At 37.8% G+C, this 18,283-nt stretch overlaps 1 protein-coding gene across 1 annotated transcript in view; it reads right to left on the reverse strand.

Moving 5' to 3' along the window:
- The window catches only part of TBX5 (T-box transcription factor 5), a 134,512-nt gene extending 116,640 nt beyond the window's left edge, over positions 1-17,872 (reverse strand). The window contains exons 1-2 of the mRNA XM_069759820.1: positions 17,778-17,872; positions 13,009-13,128 (exon numbers count right to left, since the gene is read on the reverse strand). Of these exons, the coding sequence (XP_069615921.1) occupies positions 13,009-13,128; positions 17,778-17,869 (212 nt within the window). The 5' untranslated portion in view covers positions 17,870-17,872. The remainder of the gene's footprint in view (positions 1-13,008; positions 13,129-17,777) is intronic.
- Positions 17,873-18,283: the final 411 nt, after the last annotated feature.

Consider the following 18,283-nt stretch of genomic DNA (forward strand, 5'->3'; position numbering starts at 1 on the left):
AGAGTCTGACCACATGGACCTCAAAGGAAGGGAAGACAAGGCAGCAGCTGCCAAGGCAAACAGGATCATGGGGTGCATTAAAAGAGGTCTGGATACACATGATGAGAGCATTATACTGCCTCTGTACAAATCCCTAGTTAGACCGCACATGGAGTACTGTGTCCAGTTTTGGGCACCGGTGCTCAGGAAGGATATAATGGAACTAGAGAGAGTACAAAGGAGGGCAACAAAATTAATAAAGGGGATGGGAGAACTACAATACCCAGATAGATTAGCGAAATTAGGATTATTTAGTCTAGAAAAAAGACGACTGAGGGGCGATCTAATAACCATGTATAAGTATATAAGGGGACAATACAAATATCTCGCTGAGGATCTGTTTATACCAAGGAAGGTGACGGGCACAAGGGGGCATTCTTTGCCTCTGGAGGAGAGAAGGTTTTTCCACCAACATAGAAGAGGATTCTTTACTGTTAGGGCAGTGAGAATCTGGAATTGCTTGCCTGAGGAGGTGGTGATTGCGAACTCAGTCGAGGGGTTCAAGAGAGGCCTGGATGTCTTCCTGGAGCAGAACAATATTGTATCATACAATTATTAGGTTCTGTAGAAGGACGTAGATCTGGGTATTTATTATGATGGAATATAGGCTGAACTGGATGGACAAATGTCTTTTTTCGGCCTTACTAACTATGTTACTATGTTACAAGTGAGGGTACTTGGGGGATAACTTGGAAAGTACATTTGGGTGAAAGGAGCAGGCCAACGCCTCCACCTGCTCTGTTGTCTGATCTTGGGGTATGAGAAAAGTGTAGTCCACCATATGAAAGAGCAGCAGCAGCAGTGGTGTCTGACTGCTGGATCCAGGTTTCAGTAAGAGCCAGGAGATTAAGAGAATTAGAAAGGAAGAAGTCATGGATGAAGGAGAGTTTATTACACACAGAGCGAGAATTCCAAAGGGCACAATTGAAAGAGACAGCAGGCATGCAGGGAATATTAATAAGGTTAGAGGGGTTTCTGGGTGTAGCAATTGGGAGGTTTGACTGGCTATAACATGGGGGGCCGGGGTTTGGAGATATGTCTCCAGCGACTAGGAGAAGGAGGATTGAAAGAGTGAGCAGATGGTTAAGTGATTTGTGAGAGCGTCTCTTGTGTTGGATGGTGGGACTGAATGGATCTGTGCTGTTAAGCAATGTGAATAGAGCATGAGTGCTATACATAGGAGAGGCAAGGACAGAGGGGCCGATATGGATGGAGTGTAGAGAGTTAATGCGAGGGCGGTGAATGTGAGTGAATGCAGCAGCCAGAATATAGATTATACAAATAAATATGGTGAGTATTTGTGCTGTTTCAAGTGAATATGGATTAGATTTAGATTGTCTTACCTGTCTCCTGCCCTGTCTAACTGCCATGTTATAACTGCCGAGTACTTAGAAAAAAAGTACTTTGAATAAAAAATACACGAATAACAGTGCACGAATGCACCCCTGCACGAATGCATCCCCAAGCTAAATCTACATTTATAGAAGGCTAGCCCTTAGATCTCTCTTTTTTTTTTTTTTTTTGGGTTAAAGCTCGTTAGCAATCAATCTAACTTTAATAGCTTTCAATTAACATTTTAGATATATGTGTATATATATATATATATATATATATATATATATATAGTAAAGACCAAAAGTTTGGACACACTTTCTGATTTAATGATTTTTCTGTATTTTCATGACTATGAAAATTGTAACTTCACACTGAAGGCATCAAAACTATGAATTAAGACATGTGGAATTATATACTTAGCAAAAAAGTGTGAAACAGCTGAAAATATGTCTTATATTCTAGGTTCTTCAAAGTAGCCACCTTTTGCTTTGATGACTGCTTTACACACTCTTGGCATTCTTTTGATGAGCTTCAAGAGGTAGTCACCGGAAATGGTTTTCACTTCACAGGTGTACCCTTTCAGGTTTAATAAGTGGGATTTCTTGCCTTATAACTGGGGTTAGTACCATCAGTTGTGTTGTGCAGAAGTCTGGTGGATACACAGCTGATAGTCCTACTGAAAGGACTGTTAGCTGCTTTTTTCTTGTCATAATACACATTCTAAGTAAACTAGTGGCCATCATTACTTTAAGAAATGAAGGTCAGTCAGTCCAAAAAATTGGGAAAACTTTGAAAGTGTCCCCAAGTACAGTGGCAAAAACCATCAAGCGCTACAAAGAAACTGGCTCACATGAGGACCGCCCCAGGAAAGGAAGACCAAGAGTCACCTCTGCTTCTGAGGATAAGTTTATCCGAGTCACCAGCCTCAGAAATCGCAGGTTAACAGCAGCTCAGATTAGAGACCAGGTCAATGCCACACAGAGTTCTTGCAGCAGACACATCTCTACAAAAACTGTTAAGAGGAGACTTTGTGCAGCAGGCCTTCATGGTAAAATAGCTGCTTCTTGGAAACCACTGCTAAGGACAGGCAACAAGCAGAAGAGACTTGTTTGGGCTAAAGAACACAAGGAATGGACATTTGACCAGTGGAAATCTGTGCTTTGGCCTGATGAGTCCAAATTTGAGATCTTTGGTTCCAACCATCATGTCTTTGTGCGACGCAGAAAAGGTGAACGGATGGACTCTACATGCCTGGTTCCCACCGTGAAGCATGGAGGAGGAGGTGTGATGTTGTGGGGGTGCTTTGCTGGTGACACTGTTGGGGATTTATTCAAAATTGAAGGCATACTGAACCAGCATGGCTACCACAGCATCTTGCAGCGGCATGCTATTCCATCCGGTTTGCGTTTAGTTGTACCATCATTTATTTTTCAACAGGAAAATGACCCCAAACACACCTCCAGGCTGTGTAAGGGCTATTTGACCAAGAAGGAGAGTGATGGGGTGCTACCCTAGATGACCTGGCCTCGACAGTCACCAGACCAGAACCCAATCGAGATGGTTTGGGGGTGAGCTGGACCGCAGAGTGAAGACAAAAGAGCCAACAAGTGCTAAGCATCTCTGGGAACTCAAGATTGTTGGACGACCATTCCCGGTGACTACCTCTTGAAGCTCATCAAGAGAATGCCAAGAGTGTGCAAAGCAGTAATCAAAGCAAAAGGTGGCTACTTTGAAGAACCTAGAATATAAGACGTAATTTCAGTTGTTTCTCACTTTTTTGTTAAGTATATAATTCCACATGTGTTAATTTATAGTTTTGATGCCTTCAGTGTGAATTTACAATTTTCATAGTCATGAAAATACAGAAAAATCTTTAAATGAGAAGGTGTGTCCAAACTTTTGGTCTGTACTATATATATATATATATATATATATATATATATATATATATATACACACAGCTCTGGCAAAAATTAAAAGACCACTGCAAAATGTTCAGTTTGTTAGATTTTTCTCTTTATAGGTATACTAGTAGAATACCCGCGGCATCGCTCGCGGAAAATATGTTAAACTGCTGGTTATGGTAGCTAAAGTGAAATTTTCAGTGTCACCTGAAGGAGCTCACATCTCAGTAATGAAAACCAACCTCACAGGCAGCCTTGTCTAGTTGCCCATAGCAACCAATCAGAGCTCAGCTTTCACTTTACCTCAGCAGCTTCAGTGATGAAAGCTTCCTGTATAGTAATAATAGTAATAATGACAATCTTACTATGAGGCATTTTTTCGCCTGCCCAATATTGCTGCTCAGTAATCTTCATCCGTGTGCGTAGGGTGCATCCATCTGAGTGTGTTTGCATGCGTGTGTGGTGTTGTGCTTGTGTGGTGTTGTGTGTGTGGTGTGCATGTGATATTTATGGGGTGTTGTGGTATTTGTGGTTTGGTGTTTGTGTTGTGTGTGCCTAGAGTGGTCTTGTGTTTGTGTGGTGTGGTATTTGTGTGGTGTTGTGCTTGTGGGTTGTTGTACGTGTGCTGTCTGTGTGATGTTTGTATGGTGTTTGTGAAATGTTTGTGTGGTGGTGCGGCCCCTTTAGCAGCGACTCTTTGGGCCATCGCTATAATCCATCCCTGTCAGTCACAACTGTTGTTTTCCCCTCAGCACTTTTACTTTCAACTTCACATTTCTGCATTATATGTATAGGGCCTAACTTCGGGGACCCCAATCTCATGATGGGGGGACACTAGCGAGATTTAACGTGTGCAGTATTCTGCTCCTGTGGGTGGAGGGGGGTGTCAAATTTCACCCAAATCAGGCGAGAACTGTGGATTTGTATAGAGCAGGCTACTGCAGATTTCACATTTCCCCATTATATGTATAGGGCCTAACTTCGGGGGCCCCAATCTCATGACGGGGTGATGCTAGCAAGACGTAACGTGCGCAGTATTCTGCTCCTGTGAGTGGAGCGGGGTCGTGCCAAATTTCGCCCAAATTGGACGAGAACTGTGGATTTGTATAGAGCAGGCTACTACAGATTTTGAGTTTTATATACTGTATATAGATTTTTGAGTAAAATGTAAATTGTTCTTTTATTCTATAAACTTCTGACAACATGTCTCCGAAGTTCCAAGCAATAAATTTTTAATTTTTTTCTGACAAAGAAAAATGGTGAAAATTAAAAAAACAGTGCTTTCAGACCTCAAATAATGCAAAGAAAACAAGCTCATAATCATTTAGAAACAACAATACAAATGTTTTAACTCAGGAAGAGCTCAGAAATCAATATTTTGTGGAATAACCATGATTTTTAATCACAGCTTTCATGCGTCTTGGCATGCTTTCCACCAGTCTTTCACACTGCTTCTGGGGCAAAAATGTAAGCAGTTCTTCTTTGTTTGATGGCTTGTGACTATCCATCATCCTCTTGATTACATTCCAGAGGTTTTAAATGGGGTTCAGGTCTGGAGATTGGGCTGCCCATGATAGGGTTTTGATGTCGTGGTCTCTTAAGTTTTGCCAGTGGTGATTGAGGTGATCAATGTATAAGGTTTGGCACTAATATTTTTATGCCTTAACAAAGATTTATAGGTTTGTAGTGGTTGAAATTTGGCTGTCATCCTATGATGAAAGTATAAAAAAAGTACTTTGGCTGCTGTCGCCATCTTTATTTACTTCTTGGCTTATATTACGAATTGGGGATCATCCTACAATGGGCGCACCTGCAAGCTTGGACTACCTGTGACAAATAATGGGTTGATATCCTATCTGTGTTTTTTGCCCATAGCACCTGAGATCTTTGAGAACAATTGTTTTTATTATAAAACAGTATCAGTTTATTGGTCAGCTTCTTTCCTTGGCCACTCATACAAATAAATTGTAATTTTAAAGAGTTATTCAGGATTTTGCTTATTTTCCCTATGGAGCTCAGAACTAACAAGCCGAGAATTGGTGAAACGGCTTCAATCTCTGCTTGCTCAAAGCAGTCATGGACTGCTCCCACTGGCAATTCTGCAGCTTCATTTTACCTCATTTGAACAGAGCAACTCTTCCTCTTCTTGTCTGCTCTGTCAATGGGGTGTCACGGACATCAAGCCAAGCTAATTGACAATTGGCTCACTGCAGTTGGGAAGTTGGGAAGCAGGGAGCCGGCGGTCAATCAGCATGACATCGGCAGACATACTCCATCGACAGAGCAGAGTGGAAGAGAAGAATCTGCTCTATCAACATGACATCACCAGAAGCTGGAGAATCCCCAGCAGAGATCAGCACTGGGTAGAACAGGCATCTTGCTAGCATCTTCTTGGCTTTAAGTTGTTAGCTCTGTGTGGAAAACTATGCAAAGCCCCAGGTAATCCCTTTATTTCTCAATGCTGCTATTACTGCTAAAAAATAACACAGCAATCCTTATTCTTGACTTTTGCAAAAAAATAAAAATAAACAAAAGTCTGGGCCTCTACAAACTGATAACAAAAAAAGAGGTGAATACAGCCAATTAAATATGGATCCAACATTTGGAAATGCAGACATATTAAAATTGTTAGATTAAACTCAACAGTATTTTTTTTAATTATACAGCGGAGTTCATCAAAGGAATAGTGCAAACATACACTGTAAAAAGTAATAATCAGAATATATACCACAATTACATTAAATTTCTACATTATTTAAAATATATATGAAAAAAATATGTGTCGTGACTCGTGCATTAAATGTATGTGTTTTTCAGGAGTGTTGAAAAGAAGCAACATGGTATGCGCCATATTTGATGCTAAATACTGGTGTGTATGCACAATTGGAGTAAGATGTTATGAGGAAGGGAAATGTGTTTAATATATACAGTCAGTTTTGAAAAAATATCTTACCACTGGATGAAGCATTTCCCTGCGAAACGCACATCGGGTGTGGTGGGCACCTGGATACCTACCTTTAAGGTAATTATGTGCAATTTTAATCAAATACACCTTATTTCTTGCTTTATTTTGTATATATGTGTTTTATATTCTGTGTTTGATATGTGCCTAGCATGATGCTCGGCTTAACTTATTTACTTACATTTTTGCTACGCAGTTGAATCACATGCACACCTTGTATGTACACATTTAAACATATGTGAATTTCCATATATGATATACAATGTATATTTTTAATGCTTGATCTTCAGTGATTACCTCACAGTGGATACTCATTTGGCTATTTATACATTTTGGATGCATAATTGGTCTATATACATAATGTTTGTGTAGACACTGACTTATGCGATTTTCCTTGTGTGAGCTTACTAGTGATGAACAAACGTGCTTGGATAAGGCGTTATTCGAGCATGCTCAGGTGCTAACCGAGTGTCTTCTGCGTGCTCAAATAATATGTTTGAGTCCTTGTGGCCGCATGTCATGCGGATGTTTGACAGCCACAACACATGCAGGGATTGCCTAACAAACAATCCCTGCATGTGTTGCAGCTATCAAACAGCCGCGAAACATGCAGCCGCGGGGACTCTGATACATTTTTCGAGCACGCTGATGACATTCAGGCTCGAATAATGCATGTTTGCTTATCACTAGTGCTTACCGATGTATATTGATCTCTTGATTGACAGTATATATACCAATATCCAGGTATACCCACCAATTGTCTCTTCTGTGGTTTCTCATTTTTTTAACATACCTTACTTTGATTTTTAGATTTTGTCAGCTTAACAAAATTATTGTTTTTATATGTGGCCCTTATTTAAGGCTTTTTTTCTGTCAGTATATACAAAAATATATTATGCCAAGTGCACTATTTTGATAAATTTGGGTCAATTCTCTACATTATCAATGTAACTCATTGTGTTCAATAGGATATACTACAGCAAAGGGCATATCTAACGCTGCACCAGAACCTATGGTGATTTATTCAGTAGATGTTATTTCACATAATGTGCACCTATTTCTTTTCTCACTTTTGTCAGCGTATTTTGCATAGTTGAATGAGGGGCGTGACATTGATTATAGAACACATTGGTTACGATAAACAATTACCAACAGAAGCATTTCCCCATCAACAATTCTTACTGAGAGGGTTCCTCTGCTTCTTCGCCAACAACACATATTTAAACTGTGGCTTATGTTTGGAATGCCCATTCCTAAATAGAACAAGATGTGATATACAGTAAAAGTGTCTGAAGTATCAGAAAGCCGTCCAAGCAGCACAACTGTATCCAACTCCTAGAAGACATTGTTACAGTCAACCAAATGTGACTGTTAATCTATGACCAGATCATTCATTTTTTTGCCCAAACCATGAAAACGCTCTAATACAATGCCAATGACAGAAAGTAGCATCCTGCTGTAAACCCTGGTAGCAATCATTTCTCAATTTACGATGCCACTTGTGTTTTTTAGAATCGAAATTTAATTAATACAATAAAACATATGTGATCAAGATGAATTGCTATAAAAGTGAACTCAGAGCAATATTAATACTTTAAGTTACTAGTAAAACTTCTAAATATATTTTTTATTACATGAGGATGGCAAAGAACCACTCCAGACCCGAAATGCTGCCTTAAAAATGCCTGATGCATCTTGATGTGATGCCTCTTAACTCTATGGAAAATATTTCTTCCAATCACAATGGAAAATTATATTGTAGACATGAATTAGTGGTGTGTCCATAGCAACAAACCATATTCTAGCTTTAATATATTAGGGGAAATTAAAAAATAAAAGGATCTTTCTATGGTACTGTAAGAAATGTGCCCACTACGTAAAACTGAAGATGACGTTTGAATAAAACTTTTTGCCTTATTTACAATAGTATGATAAAGGAGATTCCTGTTTTTTGGGGTTTTTTTTACTTTTTTTACTATGGGCCTAAGAAATAACAGGCAAGTAGTTGCTTACTACCTGCCTGTTCCACCCGGCGCCAGCACAGAGAGGTGATAGACCACTCATGCCGGCGATTTTGCTGCTTAACGTCAGCAAAGTAGCTCTTCCTCTTCTGGGCTGTTCTGTCTAATTGACAGCCGGCTTCCTGCAGTTAGTCTGTAACCACTCTGATCTGGCCGAGATTGGCGTCAGGCAGAACAGGTAGGTTGTTAGCAACTACCTGCATGTTAGTTTTTATAGTAAAAAAAAACACCATTTAGCGCTAATATGAGGATCAATTAAATTCCATAGTTCTCCTTTTATTTCTGTTTACACCAGTGTCATGGCTTCTGATCTTAATAGGGCCATTTTCTACAGATCATGAGTCTTAATGGGTTTCTTCAGGATTTTTGTAGGGTTTTAGTTTTTTAGGCTGTTAGACTACCTTATTTGTGGCATCAAATTTACCAGAATCAAATGCAGAAAGGAAAAAATTGTGCCATCATCTCATTAATTTCATGTGAAAATTGGAGTCATAGGCCTCTGTTCATCAAGACTGACATTGTTCTTGCGGGTTTTAATGAGGCAGCATGTTGGAGTCAGAGACTCCTGGTTCATAAAAAGAGTTTTCCAATACTATTTTATTGTTTTTACTATGGGTCTAAGAAATAGTAAGCAGGTAATTGTCAACTACCTGACTGTTTTATCCAACGTCGGCTCAGATTAGTCACGGACTGCTCTTGCTGGCGATTCTGCTGCTCCACATCAACAGCAGATCTTCCTCTTTTGGGTTGCTCTTTCGACAGGGCATGACTTCCAGTATCTTGATGATTGACCATAAGCTTTATGCAGTTAGGCAGAAAAGAGCTGGCTGTCAATCTGCATGACATTGGCTGCCAAGCGCCATCAACATTGCAAAGAGGAAGAGAAGCAGCTACTCCATTGATGGGACTTCAGCTAAAGCGGTCTGCGACTGCTCTGAGCTGGCGGAGATCGGCGGCAGGCAGAACAGGCAGGTAGTTAGTTCTTAGGCCCTTAGTAAAAAAAAAAAAAAAAGTCCCAGATAACCCCTTTAGGAGGCGAGCCTCTTTAGGGATCATGTGCATCTGACAAAAGGCATGCGCTTCCGTGCACCTTGCCACACATATAAGATTTCTGGTGTTGGGAAATCATGAGCTAGATGAATTGTGGTGTCATACTCCTGTTGCACACTTGTCTCTCCCCAGCTCCACCCATTATGGCAAAGCTGACATAAAAATGTCTAAAAGTCGCACCATTTTTGGGGCAACTCTGCGTTTTTCAAACATTTTGTGACTTTTCCAAGTGTATTACGCCAGAATTGAGACATAATGACTTTGACGAATTGGAGCTATAGTTTCTAAGTTTTAGTGAACATTCCTCTACCCAGTTACATGAGGATACAATCATTGCTCACTATTATTGGTACTGTGCTGAGTTGTTTGAATGTGAGTTGCGCTGAGTGCCTGGATACTCAATTTTGGTTCCGTCAAATGCAAGCAATTTACCATAAAGTATCATAACGCCCTCCAAGCTGATAAGGACAACTGATAAATTATTAATAGGGGAGCCTAACAGCAAAGCAAATTTGTGGAAGTGAGAACAAACATTTCCAAGAGATAGACTCAAGCTATTCTGCTCATACAGTATGCTAGGTAGGGCCTAATAAAATGCACCATTATTAATTGATCCTAACTGATTTGAGTCATATGGGCGCCAATATGATTAGAAAAGAAGTGATTATTGTTAACATTTGAACAATCAAGTATACCAATACCAATTTAGAGACGTTAACTTAAATCAGGGTTATGGATATGTAAAAAATACAAGTAATATACTTCAGTCTAATTTTCCAGATTTAATAGAAGGGTTATTATGGAGACATGAAATTATTGTTCAATGTGGTATGAATAGGTGAGTACTATTTTGATAAATACCCTGTATAAAATCATTGTCTGTATTTATAATAAGGGTAAAAAACTGGTATAATTTTGAGGAAGAAAATGTAAAGTCCTTGTAAGGCCGCTGCCTAATGGAAGCTAATATATCATTCCAATCTAAATGAATGGAGACCATATAAAAATCATGAATCCTGTAAAAAGTAGATGTCAGGACAATGAGCAGGATGACTTGCAGAGATGAATACAGTCAGGAAATGTTGAGTTGGGCAAAAACACTGTCTGCATCAAAGTTACCCTCAAACTGAAATGTTCATACAGCATATCTACGGCATTCTATATGTAATGGGTGTCTCTTTAGGTCTGCCTTGTATCATAGTTAGTAAATGTCCAAATACCCAATTTTCCTATGTCCCCAGTTGTACAGTGGAAGAAACATGCCTACTCATGACATGACACCACATATAATACATATAACATATGTTGCAAACCCGAATATACCTTATAGTAAAAAAAAAACATTGTTTTTAAGAAGAGAAATACTGTATCTAGCAGTGATGGCAACTAAGTGACAGAAGAAAGTTTTAAGAGTCGTAGAACTTCAGTTTATAATAGAAGTTGATTGCAGGGCATCTCCTAGCTTCTTTCACACTTCACTGGCATTTAAACTGGGAAAGAATTAGAACATTTGCTAATCATTGTCACCTGCATTATACACCTACAGTCCTAACTTCATCGGGTCATTTTTTTGCACTCTTTGGTATTCTTTTAAAGACTCTCCCATTTGACAATCCAACAGCTTACTGATGGCAACTGACCATTTTGAGGTGGCGTAACACCCATCCAATTGAGAAACATTAATTCATGTAGTTTGTTATATTTCAGCATTCCGTCAGCCCTATACAGAGCGCTCAATATACTGTCCATCCCTAGTACCCAGAACAGATACAGCGCATGATTGGACACATTTCTTAAAAAGTTGGCAAGAAAGAGTGAGGGAAAGATAGAAAGAGAGGAAGATAAAAAGAGAGGAAGAGTGTGACAGAAAGGGAAAAAGGGGAGAAAGAGTGAGAAAGATAAAAAGAGAGGAAGAGAGAGTGTGACAGAAAGGGAGAGATGGGAAAGAGTGAGAGGAAGATAAAAGAGAGGAAGCGAGAGAAAGAGAAGGAAGGAGAGAGTGAGAGGAAAATGGGAAGAGAGGGAAAGGGAGAGAGAGTGAGAGGAAGATAAAAAGAGAGGAAGAGAAAGAGAAAAAGAAAGAAAGGGAAAGAGGGGAGAAAGAGTGAGGAAGATAAAAAGAGAGGAAGAGAGTGTGACAGAAAGGGAGAGAGGTGAGAAAGAGTGAGAGGAAGATAAAAAGAGAGGAAGAGAGAGCGAAAGAGAAAGAAGGGGAAAGAGGGAGCGAGAGTAAGAGGTAGATAGGAAGAGAGAGAGTGAGAGAGAAACGAAGAGAGAAGGTGAGAGTGAGAGGAAGATAAGAGAGGAAGAGAAAGAGAAAAAGGAAGAAAGGGAAAAAGGGGGATAAAGTGAGAGGAAGATAGAAATAGAGGAAGAGAGAAAGCGAGAGAGAGAAAGAGAGAGAGCTGGTGAGAGAGAGAGGAAGATAGAAAGAAAGGATCTTAGGAAGAGAGAGTGAGATGAAGCTAGAAAGAGAGCACAATAAAAAGAGAGCATGGGAGAGAGAGAGTAACGGAAAGAAGGGGTAGAGAGAGAAAGCAAGATAGAAATAGAGGAAGATAAAAAGAGAGGAAGAGAGAGAAAGAATAGGAAAGAGGGGAGAGTAAGGCTACGGTAACACTAGCAGTATGTGATAAGTATTTTACATCAGTATTTGTAAGCCAAAACCAGGAGTGGAACAAACAGAGGGAAAACTATAATAGAAACACCTCACTAAGTCTGTATTTTTCCACTCCTGGTTTTGGCTAACAAATACTGATGTGAAATACTGACCAAATACTGATGGTGTGACCGTAGCCTAAGAGGAACATAAAAAGTGAGGAAGAGAGAGAAAGAGAGAAAGGGGGAGAGAGTGAGAGGATTATAGAAAGAGAGGAAGATAAAAAGAGAGGACATGAGAAAGAAAGGGAAAGAGATGAGAGAGTGAGTGAGAAGAGGAAGAAAGAAAGGAAGAAAGAAAGAAAGAAAGAAAGAAAGAAAGAAAGAAAGAAAGAAAGAAAGAAAGAAAGAAAGAAAGGGAGAGAGAGAGAGAGAGAGAGATAGACAGGAATAGAGAGATGAAAATACTTTTATGTCCAAAAAAGACAAAAGTAATCTAAGAAAAATAATATTTGCAGGTTTCAGAACATAGAGGCCCCTTCACAATACCGTGGTACCACAATATCATTTTTTATTGTTTTTAGGTATAGAGAGAAAGGAACAGACAGATGGAGGGGAAGGGGAAGAGAGAGAGATTGTGGAATCCATTTTGCCAATACAGTTATTTCCATAGTCTTAATGCAGTTAGAATACATTTTGGACCTTTCCTAAACTATAATTCGTAAACAGGATTCTGCTGATCATGCTGTATATTTCTAATTCAAGTAATTAAAGAAAACAAGACTGATATCATAAAATGGCAGAAGACGCATTCCAAGCTTGTACCATATCTGTGGAGACATATCTACATTCTCCTGTATCCTGATAACCAGCTCTGTGTGGCAGATGGACATATGTGGAGCAAGCTGGATCTTCCATTCCAAAACACATTTAATGACATCACAACAAAAATGTAGTCCTAGACACCACTACTGATACATAACGTTTCATGTCTTATAAAAACTATATTATAAAGCAAACTAAATTAAACAGCAAAAAAACACAAATCAACGTGAACTAGCTAAGCACACTTCACATAAGGAGAGGAAAAACAGCTTACCATTTGTTATCAGCAAACTTGTATCTGTGGTCATCCGCTGGCACAATATCCATGAGAAGGATATACTTGGTTTTCGGATTGAGGCCAGTAACTTTCACCTTGTAGCTTGGAAACATACGCCTGGAACAAAATAATTAAGGAACACGAAGAGGAAATATTTTAGAAATCAAAACTTAAGTCTCTTAGGCACACGCACAATCTCCCTTAACTTTAGTGGAAAACAGAAATGGAAAATATTTATGATTTTACAAATTCTTTCCACTTGAGCCCTACAGGCCATATTAATTTTATTATTTAGGGTGTGCCCTCTGCGCATAAATGCAGATTAATTGGTGGCTCTGTCCTCCCTGTTTAATAATTATTACCCCTATTTATCAAGACATACCATTCTCTATTGCACAGGAAAGAAATAGTCTTTCTTTTGGCGCAAAAGTTCAAAAATATGTGATAGCCTTCCTGTGCTGCCATTTCAGTGGAACAGAAAACATCTCTGTTTCTGATTTGTCATACCTAGTATGGAATTTGGAGCCAGCCCAGTACTATTAGAGGTTTAATAATTACAGAGGCTGACTCCAGTTTATACATCATATTCTCCCCCATCTTTTCCCATAACCACTCTTTGTGGTAAGCCTTCGCTCAGTGATTCTATAAGAGAGATAACATTGGGCTGGTAATAAATCATGACATAAAGTTTCTTTTATACAAAGTGATCATCAGGTAGTGTTATCATCCTGTTCATTAACTTCTGTCTACACCTAACAAGCAGAATGATAAACTTTATGAAAGAGAAACCATCATTTTCTCATTTATCATTTGGTTTTTCTCCCCATTTACAGAGAGACATTATTGTTACATTTGGTCATTTTTGTTCCAACCTTACCCATAATTGATGGATATTGCTTCCCTCAGAAGCTTTTTGACACATCCCTGTTATCGTTACCATTAGTTTTTAAGATCAACAATGTTAAAACTTCTGTTTAGAATTAATTAAAATTGATCAATAGTAGGTAAAAAATATTCATCAGTGAATGAGGATCATGTAATAACATATAAATGGCTTCATAAACTCACTATATATCATGTAAATCGTATAACTTATTGTCAGGGATTAGCTATGCGCCTGCTTCGTACAGTACAGAGTGTCAATGCACCTATATATCTACAGCCTAACAATAAAAATACATTATCAATAATAATTAATGTTGTTATCTATTGCTCATTGATCTAACAGTATTTGTTTAAGAAAATTAGGCAGAGATATATATATAATCGCACACTATACGTATATATATATATATATATATATATATATATAGTAATAAATGGTGCTATAAAAATGTATAATAATAATAAGTATATATAGTAATAAGTGTAAACATATATATATAGTGGTAAATGGCGCTATAAAAATGTATAATAATAATAGTAAGTATATATATATATATAGTAATAAGTATATATAGAAATAAGTTTATGTATATATACGATATAAAGTAATAAGTTTTAGAACCCTTTTTTCCCATTACACAAGAATTAAAATAAATGTAAAGAATCAAACAATTCCCTATTCCTCAACAAACTGTTTTCTCTTAAGAAATTCCCTTTTCTGTGATAAAATTGGTGCTGAATTTATTGCTGGAATTGTTCCATCTGTGTAGTTATGAGAGTTTAATAAACAATAGGAGGATATCATGTACATAGACAGAGGATTGCTAATGGTAGCACAAAAGTGAAAAATGGATCCTGTGGCTGGGCTGTTCTTAGATCATACAGGAAATTAATTTTCTTATAACAGTGCTGTAATTATTTTGGAATCATTTCAAATAGTCGTATCATTATTTTCAGAATTATTACATTTTTGTTTCAATTTTGTTTACAAAAGTTTTATATGTATTACTTCACATCCCATAGTACATGTAAACCCAGTACAGTCAAGACAAAGTCTTCTAGAAGAAGAACACACTAAAGTTAGTGAGCTTTATTCTCTTTTTACCTGGAATCTTTAGGTGTGGCACTAATAAAGGGAATCATGCTCAAAATGAAACTTTATGAAACTCATAGAATTAGGAGAGAGAATACATTCAACGGTACAAAATCTCATACACATAATAGCTTCACAGTACTTTAAAATTAGCGTTTAGGAGATATGTTTGTTGATAGATAGATAGATAGATAGATAGATAGATAGATAGATAGATAGATAGATAGATAGATAGATAGATATGGGATAGATAGATAGATAGATAGATAGATAGATAGATAGATAGATAGATATTAAATTCATAGATATTAGATGATAATAGATAAATAGATAGATAGATAGATACATTGATATGAGATAGATAGATGATAGATAGATAGATAGATAGATAGATAGATAGATAGATAGATAGATAGATAGATAGATAGATATGAGATATATAGATAAATAATAGGTAGATAGATAATAGATAGATAGATGATAGATAGATAGATAGATAGATAGATAGATAGATAGATAGATAGATAGATAGATAGATATGAGATATATAGATAAATAATAGGTAGATAGATAATAGATAGATAGATAGATAGATAGATAGATAGATAGATAGATAGATATGGGATAGATAGATAGATAGATAGATAGATAGATAGATAGATAGATAGATAGATAGATAGATAGATAGATAATAGATAGATAGATAGATATTAGGGCAGCACGGTGGCGCAGTGGTTAGCACTACAGCCTTGCAGCGCTTGGGTCCTGGGTTCTAATCCCACCCAGGACAACATCTGCAAAGAGTTTGTATGTTCTCTCCGTGTTTGCGTGGGTTTCCTCCGGGCACTCCGGTTTCCTCCCACATGCCAAAGACATACTGATAGGAATTCTAGATTGTGAGCCCAATCGGGGACAGTGATGATAATGTGTGCAAAATGTAAAGCGCTGCGGAATATGTTAGCGCTATATAAAAAATAAAGATTATTATAAAAAAAAAAAAAGATTATAAATTGATAGATAGATATATAGATATTAAATTGATAGATATTAGATGATAATAGATAAATAGATAGATAGATAGATAGATAGATAGATAGATAGATAGATAGATGCATTGATATGGGATAGGTACATAGATAGATAGATAGATAGATAGATAGATAGATAGATAGATAGATATGGGATAGATAGATAAATAGATAGATAGATAGATAGATAGATATCTGAAATATCTCATAACCCACCTACTTGATATAGTGTGCAAGGGATAATAAATTGAAGCTAGCACTTTCATAGCTGATGCTTATGCTTATTTTTCTGCATCCATGGTGCTCTGAGCACGATGTATATTGCTAGCTGGTGGTTATTGCACATTTCTAGTATCTTCTCCATAGCCTTACATCTCAGATATAAGTTGCATTGCACTGAGACTACATTGTATTGGAATTAACTTTACAGTGTCACATACAAATCCCATTAGTAGAAGGATATCCCCTTGTAATGTGTATATTCCGATTGATCCCACTCCTGTTCCGCAGCCATGAATCCCCCTATAGATAATTATGGATATGTATATTCCATAGAGTTTATATTTTGAGCAATGATCTCTGCTCTCTCTATTGGACATTTGATCTAATATTCCTAAGTGGTCACAGTCATTACAGAAGTGCCCGACCCACCATCTATGGAGAGGTTGTTACGTTTTACTCTTCTAAAACATGCAAAAGTGAATAAAAATGTAGTAAAGTTAAATGTATTTAAAACGTAATTAGTATTAAAAATAATAATAACTATTTATTACTAGAATTAATTATATCGATAATGTTCATGTCTTCTAAACTAGTCATTGTAATAATCTGAAAATAATGGGAACCTTAATAAAGACAGGGTACAATTGAATACTATCTATTTGTAGCCTGTAATAATATAGTGGAATATGTTTGGTAGGAGATATACTCTTCCGACCCCCTCCTGCAGGGAGAGGCCCCCAATGTTGTGTGCCCCTATTCCTGGCACAGCTTTGTAAAAGCGATTTTGCTATTTTAGCTCCAAACAAAAGTGCAGGAAAAGCCATTTCTTTCCATGCTCAGGAAACCGGATCCCCTGGACTATCCATCACCGCAGCGTTTCTGCGTGTTGTGCACAGGCCCCACTGCTCTCCGCACACACAGGGGTCCAGCAAAGCAAGGGGCTGCACAATGGCCGCAGGGTACCGTTCAGCACCCACCTCCACAGAATCCAGTGCTAATGAAATGTCTCTATGATTGTACTGGGAGATCCTGAAGATCTGCCAGGCCGCAGCCCGATCTCCTGGATCCAGTCCAGTGCAATGGGGAGAAAGCTCCAGGGACAGTGAGCTCCCCGCTGGGGATGGCTGGGGATGCCTCCTATTAATTCCATACTCATTATTTATTTCCTTTGTTTTTTCTCTGTATTATTAGTATTAGTATTATTTATGCCCACATCGGTTTATGCTCCCAATACATGAGCTCTAATAGCAGGAGCTTTTTGGGAGTCTCTTGCGCCTTTTTTCTGGGAGTACCTTCTATGTAACCTTCCATTTGCACCCAGTTTTGTGCCCTCACACTAAACCCACTTTTTGTTTCTCCCTCTCGTACACCAAGACTTTCCTCTAGTCTAGTGGGACACATTTAATCTCAATAATCTAACATCCTTTTTAATTAATAAGCATATTGTTCTAGAACATGGATCTGATAAAGGATTGATGGGAAAAGAAGCGGTCCACACAACCCAGGATAATAACAATGAAACAATGTGAAGCCCTTACCTTCCTGCCTTGGTGATGATCATCTCTGTGCCCACTTCATGGAACTTCATCCATAGCTCCCGCTCGTGCAGGAACACCTTGATGCCTTCCATTCCCTGTGCACAGAGCAACAGTGATCAGTGCGATCTCTACAGGTCTGCGGGCTACCACTACATCCTGAGCATTGCTACAGGTAAGAGGCAAATCCAGCACTAAATATCGCTGTCATAAGCAAACCTAGCGTGCATAACTGCCTGCATTATTTCACTCATGGATTACTGCCAATGTTAGGTTTTATTTTATGCTTATATTTTGTGTGTGTACATTTATATTACATGTGCATACTGTTTATGTATTTATATATATATATATATATATATATATATATATATATATATATATATATATATATATATATGTGTGTGTACATGTATATTACATGTACATACTGTATATGCATGCATATCTATATATATAGATATGTATGTGTGTTATAAATATATATTACATGTACATACTGTATATGC

This window comes from Ranitomeya imitator, chromosome 1, assembly GCF_032444005.1.
Source record: "Ranitomeya imitator isolate aRanImi1 chromosome 1, aRanImi1.pri, whole genome shotgun sequence".
In the NCBI taxonomy this organism is placed as follows: Eukaryota; Metazoa; Chordata; class Amphibia; order Anura; family Dendrobatidae; genus Ranitomeya; species Ranitomeya imitator.